The 26,221-nt window shown below is 39.5% G+C and overlaps 1 protein-coding gene across 3 annotated transcripts in view; it reads right to left on the reverse strand.

The window, feature by feature from the left end:
• The window catches only part of CD2AP (CD2 associated protein), a 77,700-nt gene that overhangs the window by 23,777 nt on the left and 27,702 nt on the right, over nt 1-26,221 (reverse strand). For 2 of the 3 annotated variants that reach the window (XM_014251489.2, XM_088053582.1), the window contains 5 exons: nt 15,548-15,701; nt 11,892-11,992; nt 7,744-7,864; nt 5,176-5,360; nt 1,706-1,814 (listed from right to left, as the gene is read on the reverse strand). In XM_014251489.2, coding sequence (XP_014106964.2) covers nt 1,706-1,814; nt 5,176-5,360; nt 7,744-7,864; nt 11,892-11,992; nt 15,548-15,701 — 670 coding nt within the window. Of the gene's footprint in view, nt 1-1,705; nt 1,815-5,175; nt 5,361-7,743; nt 7,865-11,891; nt 11,993-15,547; nt 15,702-25,516; nt 25,538-26,221 lie in introns of those variants that run through there. The other variant, XM_088053583.1, reaches the window with a different exon arrangement.

Here is a 26,221-nt window from a genome sequence, read left to right on the forward strand (position 1 = left end):
CATGTGCCAGGCTGTGATCCCCAGCATCAGCACCACCAAGAAACCCGAACATATGAGAGGAGTTTGTACAATTTCCCCTTTAGTATCTTATTTTGTGAGCCTGGTATTCTGCCAGTAAGTTTAAGAAAGACTGCAGTTAAACTTTGCAGCATTTAAATTTCAGTAAATGTTTTAAAAATAACTTAGTCTTTCCCAAAGTCTCAAGGCTAGCAATAGAGTAGCAGGAATCATAGATAATGTATCCTAACATAATTGGGGGAAAGAGAGGCCAAATTGTGATTATTTCACTTTTTAAAGAAAGTATTTTTACATACTTGTACCAGAGGCCAAAACAAGCTTCCAAAAGAAGAACCTCACTGCAAAATAAGCCACCCCAGCCAAAGCATTTCAGAGATCTGTGTTTATCTGCTAACAGATGAACACAGTTTATTTTAAAACCTGGTCTTTAAAAACTGAGGGTGAGACATATAGACCATAGTGTAGTTTCTATTTAAATAAAACACTAAGGAGGAAAAACAAGCTTTCTTCCTAAGGCTTAAGATTTTCTTATCTGGTGCCTATAGGTATCACCTATTGATATTCCCCTACAGCTTCCATTACTCTCATATTTAAGTTCCTCTCTGATATATTTGTTCTTCTGGGAAAGAGACTCAGAAAGCCTAGAAGATTAGTCCAAGTTCCACACCTTTATCATGAGATGCACCTGAACTATAAAAGGAACTAAATAGTGAACATTTTGGGTGCCAGCACTGAATGTTGGGATTTTTTCTAGGCAGTTAATTTTTATGCAAAGTTTTAGACAAGTCAAATTTCACAACAGTCAGGGCTGCACATTGTCTTGCTGGTTCTTAGAGCAATAGGACTGGAATGGTGTAAAAACAAGATGTCTCAGTTCTCTTATTTCTGCAAATTATGTATTCCATAAAAAAACAACACACCAAAATAAGGTATTTCCACATAAAACAAAAATATACTTAAAATTACAATACGGAAGTTGACAAAAAGCCTGCTCTGGAACCTGGGAAATGAGCAGTCCACACATCACATAAACTCAGCTTTTCATATGGGGTTGGCACTCCCACAAGATGTTTTGGGTTGGCTTAAAAATATCTCTCTTGATAAAACTGCAATTTGGCAGCTAAATTAAGTCCAATTCATAAGAAATAATAAAAAAGAAAAAAATAGTATAAACAGAAACACAATGAAACTGGATTGTCAAGGGAACAGACAACACAACGAAACATAAACAGCAACTTTCTGATGCACACTGCCACCTCCAGAGAAAATCCTGAGCCTACAAAGGAACATGTGAAACTTGGGGACAGAAATTGTGCTGGGACACTATTCCATGGGAATACATCTCCAGCATCCCATCAGAATCAAACTAGGCAGAAAGTAAATCCCTTTCAACCCATCAACAGAAAATTAATGCAAAAAAGACTCTTGCAACAAAAAAAAAACCCCAGCCTTATTTTGTTCTGGGAGCCAACCCTACAAAATTTTTTAATTCTTTTTCTACAGAAATATAAGCAATAATTTCTTTATATTTTTTTGCACTTGCACAACTCCTCAAAGGTACAGAACATTACATAAAACTCCAGTACACACAGACATTTTAGATTTTAACACAAAAAACAAATTGATAATAAAATAGTTCATAGGAAAGGACTGCCAAGTAATAGATGTAAATATCCATCAACCTTACCTTTTGGTTTACTTTCAGCTTCTGGTTTTATTACTTCAGGTGAGCATTCAGTTTTTGTTATACTAGGAAAATGAATTAACTTTGTTCCAGGGGGATGGTTAGGTAATGGCTGTATGAAAAGAAAAGGAGTTTGTTAACAAAAATTCTTCAGAGTTGTGTTTTTGATTAGGCTACAGAACACAATTTTTCATTAGCTGAGATGATGAAAATTATCATCTCCAAGAGATTTAATGAGCTTTCCCACTAAGCACTTAGCTTACTGTATTTACTTCATTACAGACACTGCAATTAGAGTTTGTCTACTGATTAAAGACAGAGCACATCTTTCAAACTGGAAGCTGATCTCAGGATATGGCCAAATATACTTTAGCAATTGTATTTAGCAGTTCCAGGTGTTACTCTCCCATTAGCCTGAATATTGCCTCCTACAGCACATAATAGAAGCAGTTATTTAACAACTCTGCTCAGAGTAACTCGCTGGCAATGCTTACTTTGCACTGGAATAAGGCAGGGATATTCAGCAGCCATACACCACCTCAGACAAGCAGTTTTTAACTACTCAGACAAATGAAAGAGAAAATGAAAACCTATCCCAGCTTCCCTTCACTCTCACCAATTTGTACAAAACAGGTTAAGTGTCACTAGAGACTTCTCCTAAATGAAAAAACAGAGGCATTGCCACAAGTTTCAGAGTTAACACCTAACCAAAATAAATTACAGAATATTTCATTTTTCACCTCAAACTTTCTGATCTGCCCGGCAGATTCCGACAGCTTCAGCTGCATCAACTTCTTCACATCCAAAGAGCTACATATACGGAATATGATCTTACAGTCAGTACTTACCTGAGCAGCCCTAACAGCACAATTGATGTGAAAAATCCCACTGCCTTTAGTTACTCGGCTCATTTTCATCTACAGTTCAACTCTGCACATCTTCTACTGTCAGAGAATCTGGAATTACTCTCCTCAGAATCAGACAATGCCTGTAGGCTGGTGCTTGATGCCTCTGACATACCATAGAAGAAGCCAAGGTCACTTGAGATGTTCCTGCAGTACCTATGCAATTTAGCTCTCTCCAGAATGGTATATGAAGGAAGCACTAAAATAACTCTCCTCTGAGATTAAACACCTCCAACATGGAAATAGTTCTCTGCATTTCCCCCTTCCAATATGAGATGCAATTAGAAGTAAGAGAGGAAGTTTAGGCAGACAGGGTATAAATAGCCTCAGCTCAGGCAGGATGCTGAGAGAGCTGGAAAGATCTCCTGCAGCAGCATATACACTCTTGGGCCCTTCAGATCCATCAGTGTTCAGCCTTCTTGTGCTGAATTCAGAACAGTCTGAATCTTCCAAAGGAAGAGAGCCCTCTCTCCTCTACACAGCTTGCTTTTTTTTTTCCTTACTGTCTTAAAAGACTGACAGTGCTCTCCAAGCATTTAATCAGCTAACTCCAAAGCAAGTTAAACACAAATCCAAGGAAGCCATATATTTTCACAAGAGCTTCATGAGAATTATTTCCCTTGGGCTCTCCATGCTGTTCTTTAAGTCTGTCCATCTTGGGATGACTTTGGCAAGAAGTGTAAGTGGAATATTAAGTGCTAAACTAAATTGTTTATTTTTCTGACATTAAGCTATGCAAAACTGTTTTCTCACTTCACTTCTTCTCTTGATGAGAAAAGACCTACAAGACCTTTCCAGACAGGCCAACCAAAATTGCACAGCACCAGCATATTTTATTGCTTATACACAGTCAATTAGAACAATTCAAAAGGTCTGAGCAGACGTCATATCAATAGCACAATTTTGGATAGGTTCTTTATATTCCCAAGTGACAAGGTAGACACTAGGGAAGCACTTTTTTGAATGATCAATCTCATGACAAGAAAGCAAGCTGGAAGCTAGGTGCTGAAAACCTACTCTAACAGCATTCACATGAAGATGCAGTGATCACAGACTGCCACATCAAGGGACAAAGGAGAGGAATGAGGAGAATCCATGTCACTTCACAGACTCATAGAAAGGTTTGAGCTGGAAGGGACCATCCATGACCATCCAAGTCCAACTCCCTGCCATGAGCACGGACACCTCCCATAGCACCAGGCTGCTCAAAGCCCCATCCAGTCTGGCCTTGAACAATTCCAAAGATGCGGTAACCATAACCTGTGTGGGCAACCTGTTCCAGCACCCCACCTCCCTCACTATGAAGAACAACTTCCTCATCTCCCCTCTTTTCTTCCTCATCCCCCCCCTTTCAGTTTAAGCCATTGCCCCTTGTCGTGTCATTACAGACCACAGTAAGAAGTTTCTCTCAATCTATATATTGAAAGGTTGCAGTAAGGTCTGCCACTGATCTCCTTTTCTAAACACCTTCTTTAGAAGGCAACATTCTCCCAGCAACACACAGAAGGCAACACACTTGCAACTTCTCCAAATCATCTGGTGCCAGACCAGAAACAAACACTACACACACCATGCCATTACTCTGAGCATTGCTATTGAGGGAAAACATGCTCAAGGAAGCCTCTGACCCTCCCTCCTCCCAGGGACTCACCTCACTTTTTGCCCTACACCATTACAATTATTAATTACCATGGCAGAGGAAAACAAAACACTCACCAAAACATCATTAATGACCATAACCCACAAACAAAAATTGAAATGGACAAAGGCTTAAAAGTTTTCTTGATCACCTGAGTCAAAACTGAAATTCTGGACTATCTCAGCTACCTTTAATTTATTAACACCTGAAAATCCATATATAAGCTCTTGGAATAATAAGTTCAAGCAAAAGGACTGAGCATCACTGCTGTGCTTCCAACAGGTAAGAGCGCTCTTGAGTTGAGATCAAAATAAAATCCAAACAACAAAGAATAAAAGTGCTCCTTTTCACTCTCACTCATAAAAAAAATGGGGGAAAGAAAATGCAAAATCCTAGAACTGCATTTTTCAGGCTTACAGGCTTACACAACAGTAATTTATGAAGCCAGAAGCTTGGCAGCACTCACTGAAGGTAATGACAGTTGACACCTAGAACAGCAATCTCAACATCTGCCAAAACTTGAGGGAAAAAACCCAAATAAGCCAAAACACAAAGAAATGCCAAAATATTCCTTGTTTTAAAAGACAAGTTTAACTTGAATAAGTAGATTTAATCTTCTCCCAGACTTTATATAAAGTCTGACCTCACACTGCAGATGTGTTCAAGATGTCATTTTGTCTTTTACCATGTGACTCTGAAATGACAATTTACGTATAAGCTTGGTTCTCAGCCTCTAATGGTTTAAATACCAAGACATTTGAATACACCTTTTGGAATCGGTGTTAAATACAACTTACTGTGAAACACATTTGAGGGGATTTGTTTTGTTTTATAGGCAGGAGTCCTAAGAGAGAATAACGGTCAGATTCCACATCTCCTAAATTATTTTTAAAGGAAACCCCAAAAGAACAATATATACCACTACAAACCTTATCTTGCTTTTTATCTTCTGATTCATTACTGGATAATCTTGTTTTAAGTTTCACTGAGCCTTCCTTAAAGATATCTCCAAACCCAACACCTCGGATTTTCTTTGGCTGTGCTGGTCCCAGTGCAGGTTCACTCCCATTTCCTGGAGAGGTCACAGGTGAGGTAGGACTATTGAAAACGGGCTCTGAAAATAAAATAAGAAAGAGAAAGCTATTTTAAAAGCTGAAATTATTTATTTGCTCTTCTGGGAAAAAAAAAAGTGGGAGCAGCACAGCTTTGTGCACTGCTCCTGATAAATAGCTTTTCTAGGAGCACCACTGTAGCTGTAACACCTCACATTTGTTCTCATTTTATATTTAATGTAAGACCAACTTAAATTACACCAGTTTTTCCCTGATTATTCTGGCAACTGAGTCAACAGCTCACTAATATTCGTACTATTTCAATTAGCACTCAGGCTCCACAGCCTGTTAACGTCAGTGTTTTCCATTAGTTTTATGAAACACTGCTTACGCACTCTCTGAAAATGGTATTTTAGACCAACGTTTAAAAGCTTCTCATTTGAACAGCAACAGCCACAGAAAGTGATAATCAATAAAAGTCCATAATGAATCCAAACATGTTTCAACTGCCACAGGAAAACAGTGTATTTCAGTGGCAGAGTGATGCCCCTCAAGCAACCAAAGTGACATCTTCCTATTGCTCAAAGCACTCCAAGCATTCAAACCAGATATAGACGTTGGAAATTAAACATTGCTGGATAATTCAGCTATTTAAAATTCTTTTAATCTTTCAGTTTTGAGGAACAGCACTTATCCACCCCCAGAAATGTATTTCAAAGAATAACAATTTTGTTGTTAAGAGCTTTGCAACTATTTTTTTTTTTAAGTTCTTTAAGTTTTTAAATTATGGTTAGATCTGTTAAAGCCCACAGATCAGTATACATAGGCAAGCAATTCTTGCATGCAGAATTCCAGGATTCATGTGAAAACAGCTTTTACAAACCAAAGTCAAAATGGCATCTTTTAGCCTTTGGGTCAAGTTTTTTCCAGCCCATGCAGGCCTATGAACTGCAATAAAGATTAAAGCCACTTCCTTCTGTCAAAAGTCTAAGATATTTTGATGGTACCATGAAGCTAAGTTGCTCTTGACTTCAGCTGCTCACCTTTTGTCTACCCAGATGCTCTTTATTTAGTTATATCCCCTCAGGTATCTCAAAAGCATAGCTATACATCCCATTGGTGGGCAAAGTCCAGGCTGTGCCTTTGAATGACCACAGTGATGAAAGAGGAAGTTACTGTTTCCCAAGGGTAAGGAGGGAACCAAAAGATACTCCAGACCCTGACTGTGAAAGTACTGAGTATTAAATATAACCCCTGGGGGATGAGGGGCTGAACACATCAACTTGTTAGGTACTGACAGAAAATACAATTACTTCAAATTACTGTGCAGTGTCATTGATCTCAGTATTCACTAATTAAGGCCAACACATACCCATTTGTAAATTCACTGCACCAGACCCCACTAAACTCAGGGAACCCAACCTCTAAGGAAACAGCCACTGAACTATTTGGGACTGCTCAAGTCAAACTCTTGTTTTATGCTACTGCGATTTCCAAGATTTCCAGAAAAAAATTCCAAGCCAGGCTCTTTCCTGTGTCTGAGCAAGCCCTTGTTTGAAGCAATCAGTACCAGACATCATGTAAATGAGGGTGCACATTACCACAAGGTAAAACAAAAAAACAAACAAAAAAAAAACAAAAAAACCCAAACAAAAAAAACCTCCCCTGTTTTCCTTGAACATTACACTGCCGTCTTTTAAAAATCAATTAACTCCTGCTATGATGTTCCAAAAAAACATTCCTGTTTCAGCAATACCATATTACAAGTCCCCTTCAAACGGATCTTCAGAGACTGAAATGTTTCTGAAGTGCATTTTCGAGGGAACAGAGTAATTGCCTATAAAGCACAGACCTGCCTGGTACCACTCAGCTACCGTTCAGCCACAGAGCATCTGCTTCTGCCCCAGCTACATAGTCATAGCCAGAAAAGGACAAACGTAAATTCTGTAAATAAAAAGGTCAAATGTCAATTCTGCCTTAAAAAAATCTTATTGTTAGATCAAAATATAATCTAGGCATAGAGGCATCAGAACCATAAGGGTCTCCTTCCCTGGACTCATTTTAAGTTGAGGCTCTCCACATTGTTTTGATTCTCAAATGACTTGATTGCATACTTAAATTTTCTGTTTTAGGGAGTTCATGTCTATGAGAGTAAGACTGAAAAAAGCTACCAAACAAAAGAATAATTGTATACCCAATTCTAAAAAATATCATCTTTGAATATGATAAAATTTCTTGTGATAAAGTGTAGAACACACGTTTGCAAGATTAAGACCTTGCAATTTTATTATGAGTGAAATGGGAGCAGACAAGTATTTTCATACTCAGCATCAACACTTTCTAGAAAGAAACGGAAACAACTTCGTTGTTTTTAACTGTAATATTTCAATTATACCAGAAATCAAAAATTACTTTGCTAAGAGTTTGCAACAAACAGAACACTACCTGTGTCATCCAGAGCATCCTGTGTTTCTCCATCATCCGTTGATTCCAGTTCTTTCACAAAGTTGGAAGGAAACATCCCTGCCTTGCCATTCAGTATTCCACTCCACCATCCTTCTTCTACCTGTATAGAAATATTTTGCACATTACCAATGGAGTAAAAGAAAATTGCTGCCAATTCCATACAAACTCTACAACCAACTTTGGGGAAAGTTCAAATGATCATGATTTCTTTATAAAGAAACCTATCAAAGACGTAGAAGCATTTGCCAAAGAGAAGAGCAAGAAAACAATTTAATGTTACTTGTATCACTACAGCAATGATCCTGGAACGGGAGATCACCCCCATGCCAGTTAATCATGAAAAGCAGCAAAATGTTCATCAACTTCCTCAAGACAGAATAAGAGGCATTGCACATTTAACACAACAAGAAAGTATTAAATTGTTCATAAAATACAGATGAAAAGTTGAGTCTGTGTCTCCATGGAAATTTTTATGTGAACTTGCTGTCCATCTATCTTTTCCTCTGTCTTGTCCAATTTCCACCAGTCCTGCCCTGACTGGCTTTATATCCTCAGGGACTCACACAATTTTGATCAAAAGACAAGTTTCAAAGAAATTTTTTACAGATAATGTTGGGTAGAACAGAGGAAAGTCCTTAAGGACCTCAGAGTAATGCAAAGCTAAACTGTCCACTCCTTCTAGCAGGAGACTGAACAGCAAAGCCTGTCCTTACATGCACCACAGGGGCAGGGACCTGCCCATCAGAGCTGACCAACGCCACTGAGTCCATGAGGATTTTGTGGTGGCACACAGCAGTCCTAAGGCTAGAAATATATTGTAAAGTTTATCAGGAATACACCACATGGACTAAAGCAGAACAAGCAAAAGCTAGGTAGGAAGAGGTGATGGGGTATAATGATGCCAAAGGACTAAGAATTGTGCTCTTACAATTTATGAACAGTTTTCAAAACGTCTTAAATAAATTCAGCCTATCTGATGAGCACTAGTTAAAAACTATAATCAAGATAAATTTTCAGAACAGTTTATGTTGTCCTGTTTTGAGGCTAGAAAGCTGTTTTTAAGAAAGGAAAGCAAGAGGAAAAGAAAAAAACAAACCAAGCAGCAGCTGTTTGCATAATCTTTTTTTAGCCTGGCTTTGTAGGTCACTATGCCTGACACACAGGCACAGTTTTTAAATGCCAGCCTACCTCCAGGCAAGCAGAGCCCAAGCAGAACCTGGCAGCTGCAGACACAGGCAATGAAAGGAGCACTTGTTTTTAAAGGCATCCTCATACAAAAATACAGCTTTATTGTGGATGGTTCAAACTCAAGACTGGTTCTCTGAAACAAATTTTAAGCACAGATTACTGGCAAGTGCTGCCCAGGCTCTGGCACCTCAGGCTTTATGGAACACATAACAGAAAACTAAAATACAAATGCCTTGACTCACACACACCACTCACTCAGGAGCCATGAAAAAGGGACTTTTAATGGTTACAATACGGAAAGCAACTTGAGCATCCATTTATTTTTCTGCCAAGAGATGTGGTCAGCAAAGCACTTTACAGCAAAGTGATGCCAACTCAGAAGCACTCAGGAACAAATCCAAAATTTCTTGAGCACGCTCCTGTTAGCCTCCTCCCCATACTGCCATTATATAAACCCCTGATTATACACAAACTGTATTGCCCAAAAAGGTTTCTTTCATCAGCATTAAGACACAGACTAAAGAAGTTCTGCATACTTTGGAGGAGGACATCTTCACATCTGTTAGCAGAAACAACACAGATGCCAGTTTCATAACCCTTTTCTTCCATTCCAAAATATTATCATATGATCCAATTTCCACAAGAGGGAGGTACAGCCCTGGTATACACACCAGAACTTTTTTTTCAGTGTGAATCCCATCGACTTCTTTCTATGAAAAACTCAGACTTCCAAAGAAAAAATGGGAAGGAAGGCTAAAATAAGCAGCTTTACCAATCTGGTTTGTTTTTTGTTTTTTTACTAAAAACTTCCCTAATGATGTTATAAGAAATTTTATTTCACTTGAAAAAGCAGTATGCAAATATTAAAAATATAATACTACAAAAATAAATCTGCTATTTAGTGCTGCTCCTTACAGGAGAGAGGGGATGATATAAAGGAGAAACAAAGGTTTTAGAGCAATGACACAGTCATCACGTGCACCCTCTGCATGTTCTTCATGTGTAAAACCTACATGACGTTCTATAAACAAAAAGCCCCGTGGATTCAGCCAGCACATAGCACGATTTTCTTCCCAAAAAGTAACTTCTGCTCTCTTTCATGTCAATCATTTCATTTCTGAACCCATTTGCCGCCACCTTTACTTTCATGACCAGTGGTGTCATTTGTATCTACTCAATTTACAAAAACCACTCAATGGCTAAATACTGAATTGTTCTCAAGTAAATAACAGAGCTGATCCCCTCACAGAGCTGATTTTACCTTATTTTCCCCACAGAAAGAGGTGACCAGTCTTTCCTTGTTAAAAGTCATCTGCATGTACAGAAACAGCACCTTTTATATATAAACAGAAGCAAACCATCTCATAGCAGTGAGAACAAGTTACATAAGACAAGTTATCCCAGCATATTGCACAACCAGTGGACAGTATTTTCCACTATTCTTTACATTTCTGGTCCCATCAGTACAGTTTTGTGAAGCAGACAGACGTAGTCTACACCTGTCAGGTCTCTTCTACATCACCATGAACAGTGTGCAAACAGCTCTGTGACCATAGTAAGCTGCAATATTTTTCTACCAGGTAGCATTTTCATAAAAATTCGTTAAGAGTTTTAATGTAAGTAGCAAAGACTGGGTACTACAAAAACATATTTCCAAATCATTAAAAAAGGATTTTTTAATGCATGGTGACTAACAAAAAAAATCTAAGTAATAAAATATAATCCACACTTCCTTAAGAAACTAGATGAGGAAATGCTCTGATCTTTTTATTCTGTTTGGCTACTTGGCCATCTCTGATACATGATACCACGCACCCCTGTGAAAGTAATTCCAGATGCTGACAGGTGCAACCAAAACAGCAGCTCCCACAACAGTTCACTGCAAGTGCTCCTTCATGAGTGCTTCCACTGGACCATCCAGTCACAGCTGCCAGTGCAGGCACCATCTACAAGTTAAACTGCTGAGATTACCCAGGAACATTCCTCTAAAAACACCCATGCACAAAGGTATTTATGAAACTGAGTTTAGTGAGCAGGTTTTGCAAGTCACTTGCTCCGTTTCCTCCCAGATATTGAATTCTGTAAGTATTAGTGCAAATGCATCTAAGGGCACAGTTTTTTCTTTGCTAGGAAAATGAGGAGCCCTCCCTCAGAGGTTAGCACTGTCTTCCAAAGAGGGTCATACACCGGAAAAGCAGTCTCACAGAACTACTTAAAAAGCACCACCAATAACACATGGCTAGAAAGCAAGCTTCACTCCCCTTCCTCAGAGCCTCAGGGAGGAAGAGATGGCACCAGTGAAGGTCAGAGCCTGCTGTGCAGAAGTTTTCCACCCAGTTCTAAAAGGGTTTCTTCCACAATCATTCTGATCTTCTCCACAGCTTCCTGGACAGATTTCACATTTGGAAGAGACCCTCCTCTGACACATACAAGCTTCCCACAACTGCTATTGAATGTAACAGATACAAAGGAAGCACATGGGTATGTTAAGGTAAGAAACCACCACTCCAACTCAATGAGTTTACAAGAGAGCTTGAAACTGACAAATCAAGTCAAATAACGTTTTTCACCTATACCAATTTGGAGTTTGTCCAAAACTGGAGTTTGTCAGCCTAAAGAAATTAGTCCAACAGTTTTACCACAAACATCCTAAAGCCAAGGATCACACAAGGGCAGAGAACTGCAAAATGCCTTCAAATAATGAATCTGTGTAACAGACCACAATTTATTACTGTGATGATCAAATATTTCTTTCAAACACCTAGTATTCATTGTTTTAGTATTAGATCCTGAGAGAAAAAACTCCTAAATAATTAACTTTAGCTGCAAAAACACTACCTCACATGCTATTTTCCCAACATGCTTGTAATACAATTAAACAGCCAAAAAAGTAGTTTGAATCTCAGCACATGAATGGCCTGCTCTGTAGAACAGCTTACCTCATCAATGATGTCAATCACATCCCCCAGCTTGAGTTCCAGCTCATCCTCATTCTGAGGGAGGTACTCGAACAGCACTTTGCATTGTCGCTTCTTGGACCCTGATTCAAGAGAAACACCAAAAGTAAGAACACTCATTAAAGGAGAACTCATCTTTCCTCTGTTCCTGAAGACCCAAAAACCATCCCAAAAAGCTATGTAGGTTTTGATCCTGGTTTTTGTGGTTTGCTTGAGTCACCTTAGGCTAGGGAGCCATAGTTTTGACAAATGAACACTATATTAATTATCAACCTGCTATAAAAAGCATGTTGACACAAGCAAGCCAGGTAAATCCCCACTACAGCAATTTCTCAAGCTATTCCCCAACCAAAATCTGCAGGAATGTCAATCACTGCCAGTTAGCACCTACTTGAAAGAAAATGTGCAAGTTTGAGCCTCCAGTCCTTAAATAATCCTGAAAGCAGGAGCATGTTTTGTTATGCACCATGCTGGAGAGCTTACAGCTCTTCTGGCCTCTAACAAGGACCTTGCTAACCACAGCTCTGAGGTAATGCCAATGTTTGCTGGGCTCATATTTCAAAACTGAACTCATTTTTAAGTGTGAATTTAAAAAAAATCCCTCCTTTTTCTCTGTGCCAATATGGCATCTAGTAATTCAAACTGTCAATTAGCAGTCTTTGACAAAAGCAAGATTAAAATCAAGTGCAGTCTTTAGCTGTTTGCCTTATATCATTAAAGCTCTACAGGCATTAAAAAGGCAAAATGACATCCTGAGAGGAGAGAGCATTGAAGTGGCTTCTGACAACCCAAGCCCTGCAGCCACAGTGGTGTGAACCCACACTGCCTAATCACTGCACATATCCTGGAGTGCTGCTGCTGCTGCTGCTGCTGAACCCAGACGATTTATGCACTTCTCCTTCAAACAAGAGGCCATGCCTTCAGACCTTTTCCACAACAGAGCAGTCAGCAGGCTTTTGAAGTCAATTATTATCTCGAGCTATGACCCATATATGCTCCCTATCCTCCTCAAAAACAATCTGCCACAGTTTAAATGAAAATATCAATCAAAAGCTTGAAGTGGTAAAGCCTAAGCTTACAGGAGCTGTGTGATTTCCATGCTCTCTCTTATACTTTGTACTCCTTTGACACTCAACCTTTAGCAATTAAGACTGGCTGTGTGGAAACATTTCAAAACACAGATACTGCCTCCAAGCTTGATCCTTGTCTTTTTATAGCAATGTTCAAAGTCCAGAGCAAGGCATTTAGAAAACCACACCCAACATCCTTACTACAAAACAGGCCAGGCATCAGAGTAATATTCAGCATCTAAAATTTCTGAGAGTGTGCTTACCAAATCAAGAATTTTCTACACGCTGATGTATGATTTATTCAAGAAACAAATAAACCAGAAACATGGAGCTTCATGGGTTATTTCTAATAACACATAATTGCCTACATAATACACCCTGCTTTTACCTCCACTCATGCTTTTATCAACTCATGCATGACCCCAGAGGGATTGTTCAGTTAAGAACAATTGCAATAAATGGTTCAATGGCCTTTACTGCCTCCTGCAGTGCTTTCAAGGCTTCTGCTTTGTAGGAGATTAACTGATACCAAAAAAAGGCAAATTAAAAAGTCACTGCCATTTGGTGTAAATCTGATCTCAGTGTTCTTTTTCATAGTGTAATTAGATCTAAATGGGAGAGAAACCCATGGATGCATTTCACATCCAGAAACTTCCCTCTCCTCTGAGGTCTGTTTCCAGTGACACAGTTTAGGATGTACTGCCTCCCACTTTTGAAAATCTTAGAATAATCTAGGAAGGGAACCGAACATTGCAGAGAACAGCACTCCAGCTTCATGTGCTGCTGTAGGACTGATGGGCTGGCAGCCTGAAGGCAATTCTGTCCCTTTCCAAAACAACTTGTCTGGCTTCAGGTTTTGTTTGTTTCGTATAGGGCAAACCAAATTTAGCTCTTTGTTGCCTTCACTTAGCACGCCTTCTGTATTTTCCTTCTGCTGAACAAAGGCAGACATCTAACTGACAGACATTCAAATTCTGCCTGCAGCTTACCACCCACCTGACACAAAAATACCTGAATTCGGGGAGAGCCGGATGAACGAAACTTAACTGTTTTTAACACTGTAAACCTCATTTCAGCAAGTGAAAAACCAGAAACACAAAGACAACTACGCTCTGGAAAGCAAGTGATTGCCCAGGCACAGAGCAAACAGGATCTGCAGGAGCTGTTTAAACAGTCTTCCAGGAAAAAGAGAACAGCAAGTGAAATGGAAATGCAGAGACTGTCACTGCAGCAGGTAAACAGCTGTGTGCCTAACGGGAACTGCTTGAATATAATCTTCTCCAGAAGGATGAGTAGCCAGAGCTCTGCAGAGTTTGAGACCAAGCTGTACCTTCTACCCTGGCCTGTAGTGATTAACAGCCACCAGCATGAGAATGTGACATGGAAAATATGGGAACATTCCAGGGTTAGGGTGACCAGAACCATAGCTGACAGCTGAACTGGTATCAGATCATGTTCACAGAATCCTAGAGTATCTCCAGTTGGGAAGACCCATAAGGATCACATTGATTCCCTTTTAGAGTCTGGCTGTATTTATCTAGGAACAGCATTAATCTTTCAGGTTGGATTTTCCCAAAGCTTGCTGTGTAAACATCTGACAGACACCTACACGCTGTCACCAACATACACACACAGATCAGTCACTAAAAAGTGATTCTGAACCCGTAGCTTCCCGGAACAAAGTCTCAACAAATCTGTAAAGGTGGTGGTCCCATTTCAGGGTTTTAAAAGACTACTAGTGGCTCTTCTTTTATAGGCAAAACCTCAAAGCATAAACATGCCAGAACCAGTAAGTTCTGAATTCTTTTCCAAAAAGCAAGCTTAAACATAAATGCCTTCAAAACCTTGTAAGACAGAGGAAGCCACAGAAATTTAAAGCAGTATCTTATAAGAGATTGGTGTGTCCAAATACAAATCACAAACCCATTTTCTGGATGCAGGGAAAGGTAAGTTTTCTGCTTTAGGCTTTATAGTCACCTTGATATAAAATCTGGCATTATAACATAGAAAACACAGATACAGAAGCACCAGTGCTAAACTCCTTGCCATCTTGAGGGTCACTGTTACAACGAAAGGAAAACTTCCACTTTTTGTTAACACCCCCAACTGCACCCTACTTCACACCAGAAGCAAGTCTATCAGAAGGAATCTGAACTACACAGTGTTTCCTTGTCAGAACCCTGAATTTGTAGCAAAACCTGATGTTTTCATCTTTCAAATGTTCTTTTCACAGGAAAATTTTTTATTATCATAAACAGGCCTATAGCTCTCCATTCAGGTACCTGATAATACAATACTCAAATGAAGTTACGGAGCTCTCTGATACCTAGAAGGAGTCTAAATCCTGCTCACAGGAAAATTCATCCCTATTACTGGTGTTAAAAGCTACATTTAAGCTTTCTGCCTATAAATACAGGATCAAAATTTGTCTTAGAATCAGCTTTTCCTCCTCTGTTTCTAATTTTCCATGTAACCTTAAAACTAAGTAATGAATTAAATAGTTCATGTTTATTTGAAAAACGCATGTCAGCAGTATGCACAATTGAAGGAATTGGAAAGACCACATACTCTTCTTGAAGCCTTTGGACGGGGGATGAGGCTGAAATCCTCCTGCTGGAAGCCCATAGCTGCTCATACGCTGCACAAGGCTGGCCACATTGCCAGATTTCTCCCTCCTGAGTGGCACAGCATCATTCTTGGGCTCTACATCCTTCTTAACTTCCTGAAACAAGAGATTTAAAACACTCACAGGCCACTTATATCACCCAAGAGGTCAGTGGTTTTAAACAGGTGCTCCACAGACTAACACATTTCAAGTACTTACCTTTCGTGGTATAATGACATATACTCAAAAATAATGGACTTCATCCTACAACTAAACACACCCAAGGCTGTAATAAACTTGACCTTTCCATACAAGTAAACTTTTCCATACTAGTAAATAGGTAATGTGCTGAAAAAAAATCAGAAACAGGGGTAGCATTTTAGCCATCTACTCTAAATCTCAGAAAAGGAGCTTTGAGCCCAGAAGTCTCACATTACAACTTTTATGTAACAGCTCGTATTTGGAAATGTTTTTAAAAATATAAATACTACTTCAACAACAGACCACAGGGGAGGGTACTAAAATATTTTTGTATATAAAACTGTATCAGGTGATCATCTCTGCCCCAGAAAGCTCCAAGGTGTTTATAGATGAGAGATGCAATTGGACTGCTGAAAGATATGAGTAGAAAAGAAAGTGAGCTCCAAGAAACAAATGGGAGCAAGTGAAGGGAAAGATTCAAGAGGAAAATAACAGACATACCATTTTTCTGGTTAATGTCTTCCACTCTTCTAATCTTTCTAAATTAGAATACTAGCATGAAATTCATTGTGCCAAACAAGACTGAAAAGCCAATAAAGAAGAAAGCACCAGTTCTTGACAAAAAAGCCAAGCAGCAACAGTCACTCTACTGCATCAGCTCATTAAATGGGATTCCACTGGAGAACAGATATTCTGAAAGAAGGAAATCATCACTTTGCACAAGAACAAACCCATTAAGTCGGATCAATGGCCCATCAATTGCAGACACAGCTTCCAGCAGCCAAAATCCCAGATGCTCTTTAGAGCTCCTGCAGCTCAGATCCTCCCACATTCCCAGAACACCCATGAGGGTTCCATCAGGGAGATGGATCACCTACTCTCCCTCCTGTGCCTGCAGCTGGAGCTGTCTAATCCCTTTCTGCACCCACGGTCCTGTCTGCCTCCACAGCATTCTTGGGGATGCAAACAGCCGTAAGTACTTGCAGCTTTTTGTGATCCACTTCAGAATAATTCTTGTATCCACCATCAGTAGCCACTGGTTAACAGATCCATGAGCTATTGCAGCTCTAGCTGCAATAAAATATTTAATACTTGAAAACAGAATTGGCAAGGCATATATATACACTTACTCATGTGAACTCTTGAACATGAGCTTCAAGACAACAAAGCACACACATTGATAAAATGCCAAAAATATGAGAAACATATTCCCCAGGACCTGTCTGTCTGGTGCTTTTTGGACCATTAAAGCCCAGCTTTCTTACTTATAGCTGTCCAGCTGGGAAACTCAGCAGGTCTGAACAGCCACTGGTGCTTTCGAATGTACTATGAACCTCAAGTTAAACAGACCAAACTATCTTCCTATTTCTCAAAAGAACAGAGCAAGACTAAGGACAGCAGGATTTTTCCTCCCACTCATCTACATTACATAAAAAAGGCTTTTTAAAAAGTAGTCGAGTAGTTCCTGCTGTTACTCTCCTTCCTCCACAGTAACTTCTGCCCTGGAGATCTTAGCTCTGCTGAAATCTATCCCATCTTCCAAGTTCAAAAAACCACAAAAACAAACAAAAAACTAACCCCTCTTGAATAGAACAGCATCCTGTCTACCTCCCATTTGAGCAGACATTTCACATTTCAAAGATTTTGTCATTCTCAGGCCTACGGCTGTTTTTTGGCCTGTTACTTACAAGTCTGACAGAACCATAAGCAATTAAATTTGGCTACAGCTGAAAAGTTTGTCACCTCCAAAACACCTTTTTAGCTGCCTTGCTGACAAGGCCATTCTGCTCACCTTAAAAACAGACTGGTACTTGAAAATCTGCCTAGAGTGCTTCTGCCTGCCCCTGGATTTTTAAAATTATAATTTTTTTGTTAAACATTTCAAACAGGCTCCATAATCTCCAAGCCACTCCAGGAACTAGTACTTCCCCAGATTTCTCAATTGTAACACTTTCCAATGAGGAGTCAGCTCCAGGCTCCTTCCCAAGGTCTGCACTTTTCACAAGACTTCAGAAGCAGCTGCTTCAATTGCTTTGCAAAAGCACAGAGATGCAAAAACACAGTGGAGAAGACCCACATGGCAGTTTGGTCAAAAACATGAATTTTTTCTTCTTTTTTTAATTTATTTATTGAAAGAAAAAAGAACAAAAACCACACACCACTTCAAAATGCTAGAAAATGGTGTGAGATAAACACCAGCTAAATCAGTAATTTGAATTAAACAGACAATATGCTTCCAAGTCCAGCACCAAAAGCAGCAAAATAATGGATGGGTTATAAATAATAGGAAACTATTTCAGACAGAAGACTAAAGAGCCAAAACCAAAAAGAGGAATGCTTGAGCGGCTTTCTTGCCAGGCTTCAGTCTCCACCTGAAATAGTGACAGGTAGAAAATACTCAGAGGTCTAACATGAGGCAATGGCAAATTTTAGCAGGAAGTATAGTGGAATTACATTTAAAAAACAGGATCTAAAATAATTCTGTGTACAGTCATTATATGCAGAAAATCTTGCTTCCCGATTCAATGGCTGAAGATTAACTGATGAAGATTTTTCTCAGCAGACATCAAAAAGAACAGCCAGTGGGAGAGTGCAGTAGCACCAGGAAGGTACTCTCTGTACCTTCCTACCACAGCCAGGATAGGAAAGCTGTGAACACTTCAATACACAGTTAAGAGAAATCATCCTAATCCAAGACACACAAAAGCCAAGAGGATGCAAATCTGTCAGATCTGCAATGAGCAGATGTGGCTACAGGACTGGTACCAGCCAGTTTTGAATCAGAGCAGACAATGATGTTTTACTTTATCTGTCAGAAAGCAGCACTGGAGCATCACATGGAGCTGCTTTGCAACAAGGAAAAAAAAACCAAACACATGAGAGAGTTCTGCCACAGCAGAATAAATCTATGAATAAATCTAGACTAAATGCAAGGAATAAATCTCGTTTTGACAAAGAACTACAGAAGGCATCAGTAAGAAATGCCTAAATGGGCCAGCAACTGCTTTTTTCATATTTAACCTTCTCTACCCTTTGTAACATTCTTGTAAAGCAAGAACTATTTTTTTTGTTCTCATTGCTAAAGAAGAATTGCAACATTAATTATCCTTCCTTGTGGCATTATAAATCATATTAAAATTAAACCAAGCTCTAGCAAATTCAGGAATCTCTGGTGTCCACACCTGCATGTGGCCCACTATGCCACAACCCTGTAGTTCACATCAGTCTTCTAACAGTAAGGAAGTTCTCCAAGATTCATTTTCAAAAGCACACATCAGGATCCTCTGACATATACACCCATCACCCCTGCCAGCACCTTCATCCTGGGCATCATCCTTACTACTCCTTTCACAAAGGAAGTAATTTCTACACAAAGACAGATTGGATATCTCAAAACTGATAGTTATTGATGCAAATGTTAATTCATGCCCCATTAATAACATTAATAAGAGTTTACAATTCTTACATCTCTTCCAAACAGCTTGCTTGCACTTCAGTGGTTGGAAAATGGCACTGCCCATGGGTCTCACCTCTGAGGCCCTATATCCAACCTGAACATGCCCAAGACTCCTGCCCATGGGTTTCACAAGGCAGTTTTCCTTCTTTGTTTTTGGTGGGTTGGTTTTAGGTCAGACTCATATATCCAAATTATCAGAGAGAATCTGTGTTGTGACAATATCAACAAAAAGCTCCAGGACACTTCATTTGTTCTACCATGAGGCCACTGCCAGCCAGCAAAACCAAAATTAAACTCTGACATTAACTGCAGCTGGAAATTTTATTATTCTTATTCTGTCAGTCCACTGCAGTTCAAGGCTTGTCAGTGTTTCCATGAGCAGCACAGATTTTATGAATTTATGACTTGGCAGTACAAGGTCAATAGAGACTGTCTCTTGGTGTAAAACACACTCCGCTGGGAAGCAAGCGCCCACTTGTTCTGTGAACTACAGCAATAGTCAAAGGTCTGAAGTTTTCACAATCTCCACTAAATGTGTATTTTGCAACACTTACAAACTCACTGCAGCCTGATAGGCAAACGAAAAGTACATAAATTTAACTAGAAAAAAAAAAGAAAAAGAAAAAGCAGTTTTTGCTTTAATTGCATCTGTCACAGTCTAATAACCCCTCAAGGAAATATGTATGTTTAAAAATAAAAATCTCAAAATCGTTTAAGTGCATGCAAGAACTATTCTTTAGATGCAGACACAAATGCAACACATGTAAATGCATGCACAGCCTCATGATGCTGTTAAAATAAGCGGGTGCTCTTGACCTACTTCTGAGGAGAGCAGGAGCAGCCTCCCCTCCATCAGCTGCTCGCCCACCCACGGCTCCAGCGGGGACAGCTGGATCCTCCCCACTTCCCTCGCCAGAAGCCAAGAGCACTCTAATCAGCCAGGCAGTGGAGATGCAGAAAGCAGGTCAGAGCATCTGAAAGGCCAGGAGTTAGAAATACGAAGTCTATTTCTGAATTACAGGGCACAGGGAAGTTCATTATCCAGGAAATCTAAATCCTTAGTTAGATTCTTCAAGTATAAATATTAAGGCTTCAGCTGCCATCTCCTCCTATATGTGCCATTACACAATCATCTTTAGACTTCTTATATTAATTCCACTGTAACACCAGTTTGTGAAAAAATGATGTGCATTACTCTTAGTAGCTGAGTACATTTTAAAGCAAGACCTCAAGCAGCAGATAATGGTCTCAATCTCTAAAAAGGCTGAGATAAAGAACACACAAAGATAAATGTCTGAGCCTACACATACAATTATCTTGTCTCTTTTCTTCCCCATCAGAGCAATAAAGAACCCATGGACTGGCAAATTAAGTCAATGATTCATGTTTTACTGAGTAGAAAATAAGTAGCTCAGAATTGAACCTGTCATTTTAGGGGAGAGGGAGGGATTGGAAGCAGGCAATAGTTCTGTTTATACAAGTTCACAGCCTGCAAAATCCCATTCCTGAAAAAAAAAAAAACACATAGAAGTGTGACTGTATATAAACACATATAAAAATCTGTACAGCTGCCTACAGAGGAGGTAATTGTCATCCATAACCTGTTCAAGGGCAATGAAACTTCAGTTCCTGGAGCATAAATATCTTCACATAACTAATTATATAGACACCACATTTACAGTTTTAGTAACAGCAAAAGAGAGGCAGGCATATGGCAGCCTTAACAGCTCCAGTCACCTTAAATCTTAGATATCCCACACCCTTTCATTTTTCCTGAGTCTCTTCCTTGAGTAGAAAACATGATTTCTCATCCTCAATGTAGGTGCCCAGAGGCACAATATTTAATAAAGGCAATGAAAGAAAGATGAGTAATGTGCAGCTATTCCTATCTGTCTCATTACATGAACTAAAGGGAAACATCAAGAAAATCCATGGACCAAAATAGCTGAGAAGCTGCTGAGCTCCTTCCCTGGAGCATTCAGGAGATCAGAGCAGGCTCCACCTCCCAAGAGAAGAGCATGACTGGGAGAGAGAGGTCAGAGGCTGCCCCTGACTCTCCAGAAGATTAAACATTATTTTTGAAAATAAAAACAAATCACCTAAAGATGAAAGCAGCTACCATCTCAAGAACAGACAAGATGGATAACCTTTGTTTTGCAAGACAACTTACCTCCTGGAGAGTGTAACACATGTCAAGGGTTGATTTTTGGGGGCTCAATTTATGCTTGAAGTAGGGAATGCTTAACAGCGAATCACTGTGTTTAAATGCTGACCCACAGTCAGGCTGAATCAACAGCAAGGCAGCATCACTCCCTGCCTTTGCCCCTTCATAGTCTGACTTGCTGCTTTCCATAAAACCACACCCACATCTCATAACACGGTTTAACGAGTTAACAGCATTTTTACACATTTGGCAATCTATGCTAAGTATGATTAAAAGATCTGTATTGTCTCCTTGTGTGGGAGGAAAACAATCATCAATCAGGCAAGGTACCACTTCTTCCTCACAATATGCAACATGTGGAGTAAGTGGGATCTCCAGGAAGCATAAAAAATTAACTGCTGCAGATTTACAAACTAAAACCTGAGTCACTGAATAATTGTGATACTTGAAGGTCAAGAACAAAGAGCTGAACTTTCCTACACAAGGAACACTCTAGGGAGGTAATGTAGAAGCAGGCTTGAAGTTTCAGAATTTGATACAGATTATAAAAAGACATGCATATAGTTTTTATATACAAAATAATTCAATTTTGTCGTGGAGAATTGGATACACAAACTTTGCACCAAGCAAGTGTCAAAACAGAATCTGACACAAAGTCTTGTCAATATTGGCAAAACACAAGAGCCCTCAAACAAAACATGAAAGCCCAGATGCAGGAAAGCTCAGTAGTCAGCTCACCAGGTCTACCAACAGCAGAGCAAGGAATCCTAAATTAACAGGAGTAACTAGAGGAAGCACAGATCTTTACATCAATGTTTCCTAACCATTTAATTAAGAAAAAAGTTCATTTTAAAATACTTCTGAAAATAATAGCTTAAGAATATTTTATGGTGTTGCCATGTTCATAGCCAGATAAAACCATTTTAAAATGCTGATTGCATTTCTTCTCTATTATATTTTTTAATACATATATATTTAATTTAATTCTATTTCTTGTAATTGTTTTACAGAATAACAGCTAATGTCCTGGCAACCACCAGCCACAAAATAGTGCTTCATATCAATGAAAGCAGGAATCACACATGGCAGAGGGCAAGACAGAGCTCCAGCTCCCACAGCATGTGTTTTATCAGCTTCCCCCACAGGGGAAGGCAGGAAGACATTTTTTTCCTTTCTCCAGTTAATTGCCTCTACTGCTGGTCCAGAGAAATGTGGGATCCAGTAACCACTACAGGTTCACTTTGATGTTTAACTCGGAACATCCCTTGTTCCTTCTCACCATCATCCTGTCTTGATGCATCCACTCTGCCACACTCAGCTTTCTTCTTCCCTGAATCCTTTTTCCAAAGCACCATTTCTTTGCATTCCCTGTGAAACCTGCAGCACTTCACTCATGGCCACAAGTTAAAACACTGACACATCCACATCCCTTCACAAGTCTTGCCTAGGACACAAAAGTAAATGCTTAAGAGATTGTCAAATAATATAAAAAATTATAAATCTGGAATCTCACTGTAGATTAGAAAAGGTTTAAATATGAAGTGTTACCTTTAAGATTCATACATTAAATAACATTTTTAACTGAAAAAGCATCTTGCTTTCTGCTCCTGTTTTGAAAACATCTATGTAACATGCTTATCACCATCAGTTTCAAAGAATTCAGAAGCTTATTACACCAAGTGCAAAGCTAATGAATTCACATACATACACCAAAATATATTTTTACCAAGTGAAGTGCATCAAAAAAGATTGTTAAATCTAGAAAATATTTACCACAAGAAAATTTCAGATCAGCTCACAGAATCAAGCCAGTGTTCAAGGAACACATACATCTGAAACTCAATACTGAAAGCACTACAGTAGAGATGAGCTAACTTCCCCCTCCAAAATGATGAGCTACCAAAAAAATTCACAAATGGTGCAAATGTTAAGAGATGACAGGACAGAGATGAACTACCCTTGTGAAAGTTTGAGGTTCAAATTCATTTAGATTACTTCACCTCATAAAAAAGCAAAAGAAGAGATTTAATATTAACTCTGTTGGGTGGACACAAACATTGATTTATGAGACATATGGCAAAGGACTACAATTACATGGCTGGAACGTGCAGCCAGAGCCTCCCAAGCTGTAACAAACATTACAGCAAACAGCACCTGGACAACTGATCTCTCTGGTCTATACTACATATGCTAATTCCAGGGTGCATATTTATAGCTCTGTTTTAGACTTTTGTATACAGGGAAAGACTAAATTTAAAAGTCATGTTCCTGCACAAGCCCACACAGTCCCTGCTGCCTGAGACACCAGCAATGCTTTGTGCAGTTTACTCTGGTGGTTGCAAACACCTTCTGATGGAGCACACCCTGTTTGAAGCCTCCAGGCAGGGAACGGTTGCCTTGCTCCTGTGCTTGGAGAGGAAGCTATAAAATTACACACAAATCAAGTGTAACAACTAAATAAGGACAGACAAAGGAGCAGACTGCTTCATGTGATTACAGGAATAAGGACATGTATAAACCTGCTGCTTCCACACAAACCATTACACTCTATCAGAGAAGCTCTGGGACTACCCAGGAGTGTGCAGTTACCACAGAGCAACATCACATGCTGATATGGCATTTAGAAAAGCAAGAAGCACAGGTACGATCAACAAACATGGATAATTCAAATCAGAGGGAATAATTAGCATATTAAGCAGTATTCACACAGATCATTAATCACTTTATCCTGCTGTACTTCAGAACAGCACCTTAAGTTCCCTAAAGTTCCATACCATTGCTGCCACTGAGTCAAAACTTAGAAGCTTTTTCCATTTCTCTCATGCTCTTGACAACACAGTATCAACATATATAATATTCCATATTTGAAAAGATACTAAATATTGCAAGAACCACCAGCGCTTTCCCCATTCCGTGTTCATATTCAGCCACCAAAGACTTAACAATGCCACAAATTTTCACTCTTACAGTGAAACAATAGTTTGAGAATGCAAAGTGAAATCTTCTCAGGTGATTTTTTTCAACATCTTAAAGCACAGGTGCTCACTCTGAACAGAGAAAGGGCCACATCATTTCAACGAATTTCCTGCAGTTAAATAGTTTTGAGGAAAGCATCTGTGACATTTCAGATCTAACAGTCTATCAAGATAAGTATTTCAAATAGTCAACTCACTTGCATGCTCTTTCTTTCCAAACAAGATGCTTATACTGCCTCGGAATATGAAATAATTCACACATCCCCAACCAACACTGACAAAGGAAATTCCTGTGTGGACGTGGTGACAGCTGAAAAGACAACCTGACACACAGGTGCCCACAAATGGCTGTGTGGGCCCAGCTGTGTCAGCAACAGCAGCTCCAGAGTGCTAAATCAAATACACCTCCAGATGCCCCCTCTTCATGCCAGATACAGTCACAGCACAGAGGGACTTCACAGGGTCAGGACCCAGCTGGTCTGAATCCAAGCAGTCAATCCAGTGATTAAACTGGAAAAGTCACAGGAATAAGAATAAATCGTGGTGAGCTCAAAGACAGTGAAAATGTTGACATATCAGCGCCATTGGTTATATGTCAATGATTTCAGTTGATTTAATCTTCTTTACTATTGCTTTTAGAAATAATAGTTTCCCCATCATAAGCAAGGCCCACCCAAGCCAATTACCAACATTCCAGTTAGAAAAAAACTGTTTCCTTGTTTATTCAGGCCAAAACAGCTGGAGAGCAGAGACTTGTCTCTCACCCCACAAGCACAGGAATCATCATCACCATTCTCACAAATCCCAGACATGTGCCAATGGATGCAATTAGCAGGTGCAGCTCAGGCTGCACAAGGTACCCCCTGATACAACACTCTCCTCCAATGGCTCTATTTCCCCCAAAAGCCCGAATTAAAATCGGCAGGAACAATGGGTGGCACCATAGCATTGGCAACAGGTCTTAAAGCACCTGCCTGAATGCTCAGCTTCACTTCTTGCCTGAAGACAAAGAGCGCTTCTCTCATATACTCAGCACTGAAACCAAAATTACTTAATATGGCTTTCAATCTTGCATGTAATCTTTGCTTCTGAGAAACAAGAACTGCCAGCTTTGAAGCAAACATCACCTTCTTACCAGCAGGGCTGCCTATGCTGCTTGGGAAGCAGCGCTGCTCCGAGCACTCTGCGTCACCTCCTTGCACAACCCACTGCTAGTGGGGACAGTTCCTTCAAAACAATAATAAAGCAAAGGAAAAGGCTGTATAAACTGAAATGTAATTTGGTCAACAGGACTGATAAATTACTGTATATCTTGTTTTCTCCAAGCCTTACCTGGATGCAAAGATTTTGGACAGAATACTTCAAGGAGCAGACACCAGCATTTGGGAAATAGGCATTTTATTCTATTCCTTAAATACATCCTACTTATTCCAAACTAATGAGTATGGCTTAACCTATATACATTGTTTAAAAGTTTATTTATTAATTTGCTTTTTTAACTAATGTTACTACACTTTTTAATCATGCCCAGATTGGAACTAATCTAGAAGAGTCTGTTTTGTCACAATCCCTCACAACTCCATGATTCCTGTTTAAAGTTCTGGATGAGGTCAACTTACAGTTTTTGAAAAGGAAATAAGGAAGATGCTACGCTTGAAGGAGCTTTCAGCCAAAACTTCTCTCCCTGGCTCAAAGCACACTTGTGTACAACAGCATCCCTCCAGTGAGAACACAGGACATAGGCAGAAAAGACAGGCTTAAGAAGGTAGGTCAGCTTTGCTAATACTCTAAAGTGTTCCTCCAGGGGTGATGAAAAGGGAAGAAAAGAGGCTTGGGCTGT

This window comes from Pseudopodoces humilis, chromosome 3, assembly GCF_049639895.1.
Source record: "Pseudopodoces humilis isolate 2021_Gansu_Grassland_sample_001 chromosome 3, ASM4963989v1, whole genome shotgun sequence".
Taxonomy (NCBI): Eukaryota; Metazoa; Chordata; class Aves; order Passeriformes; family Paridae; genus Pseudopodoces; species Pseudopodoces humilis.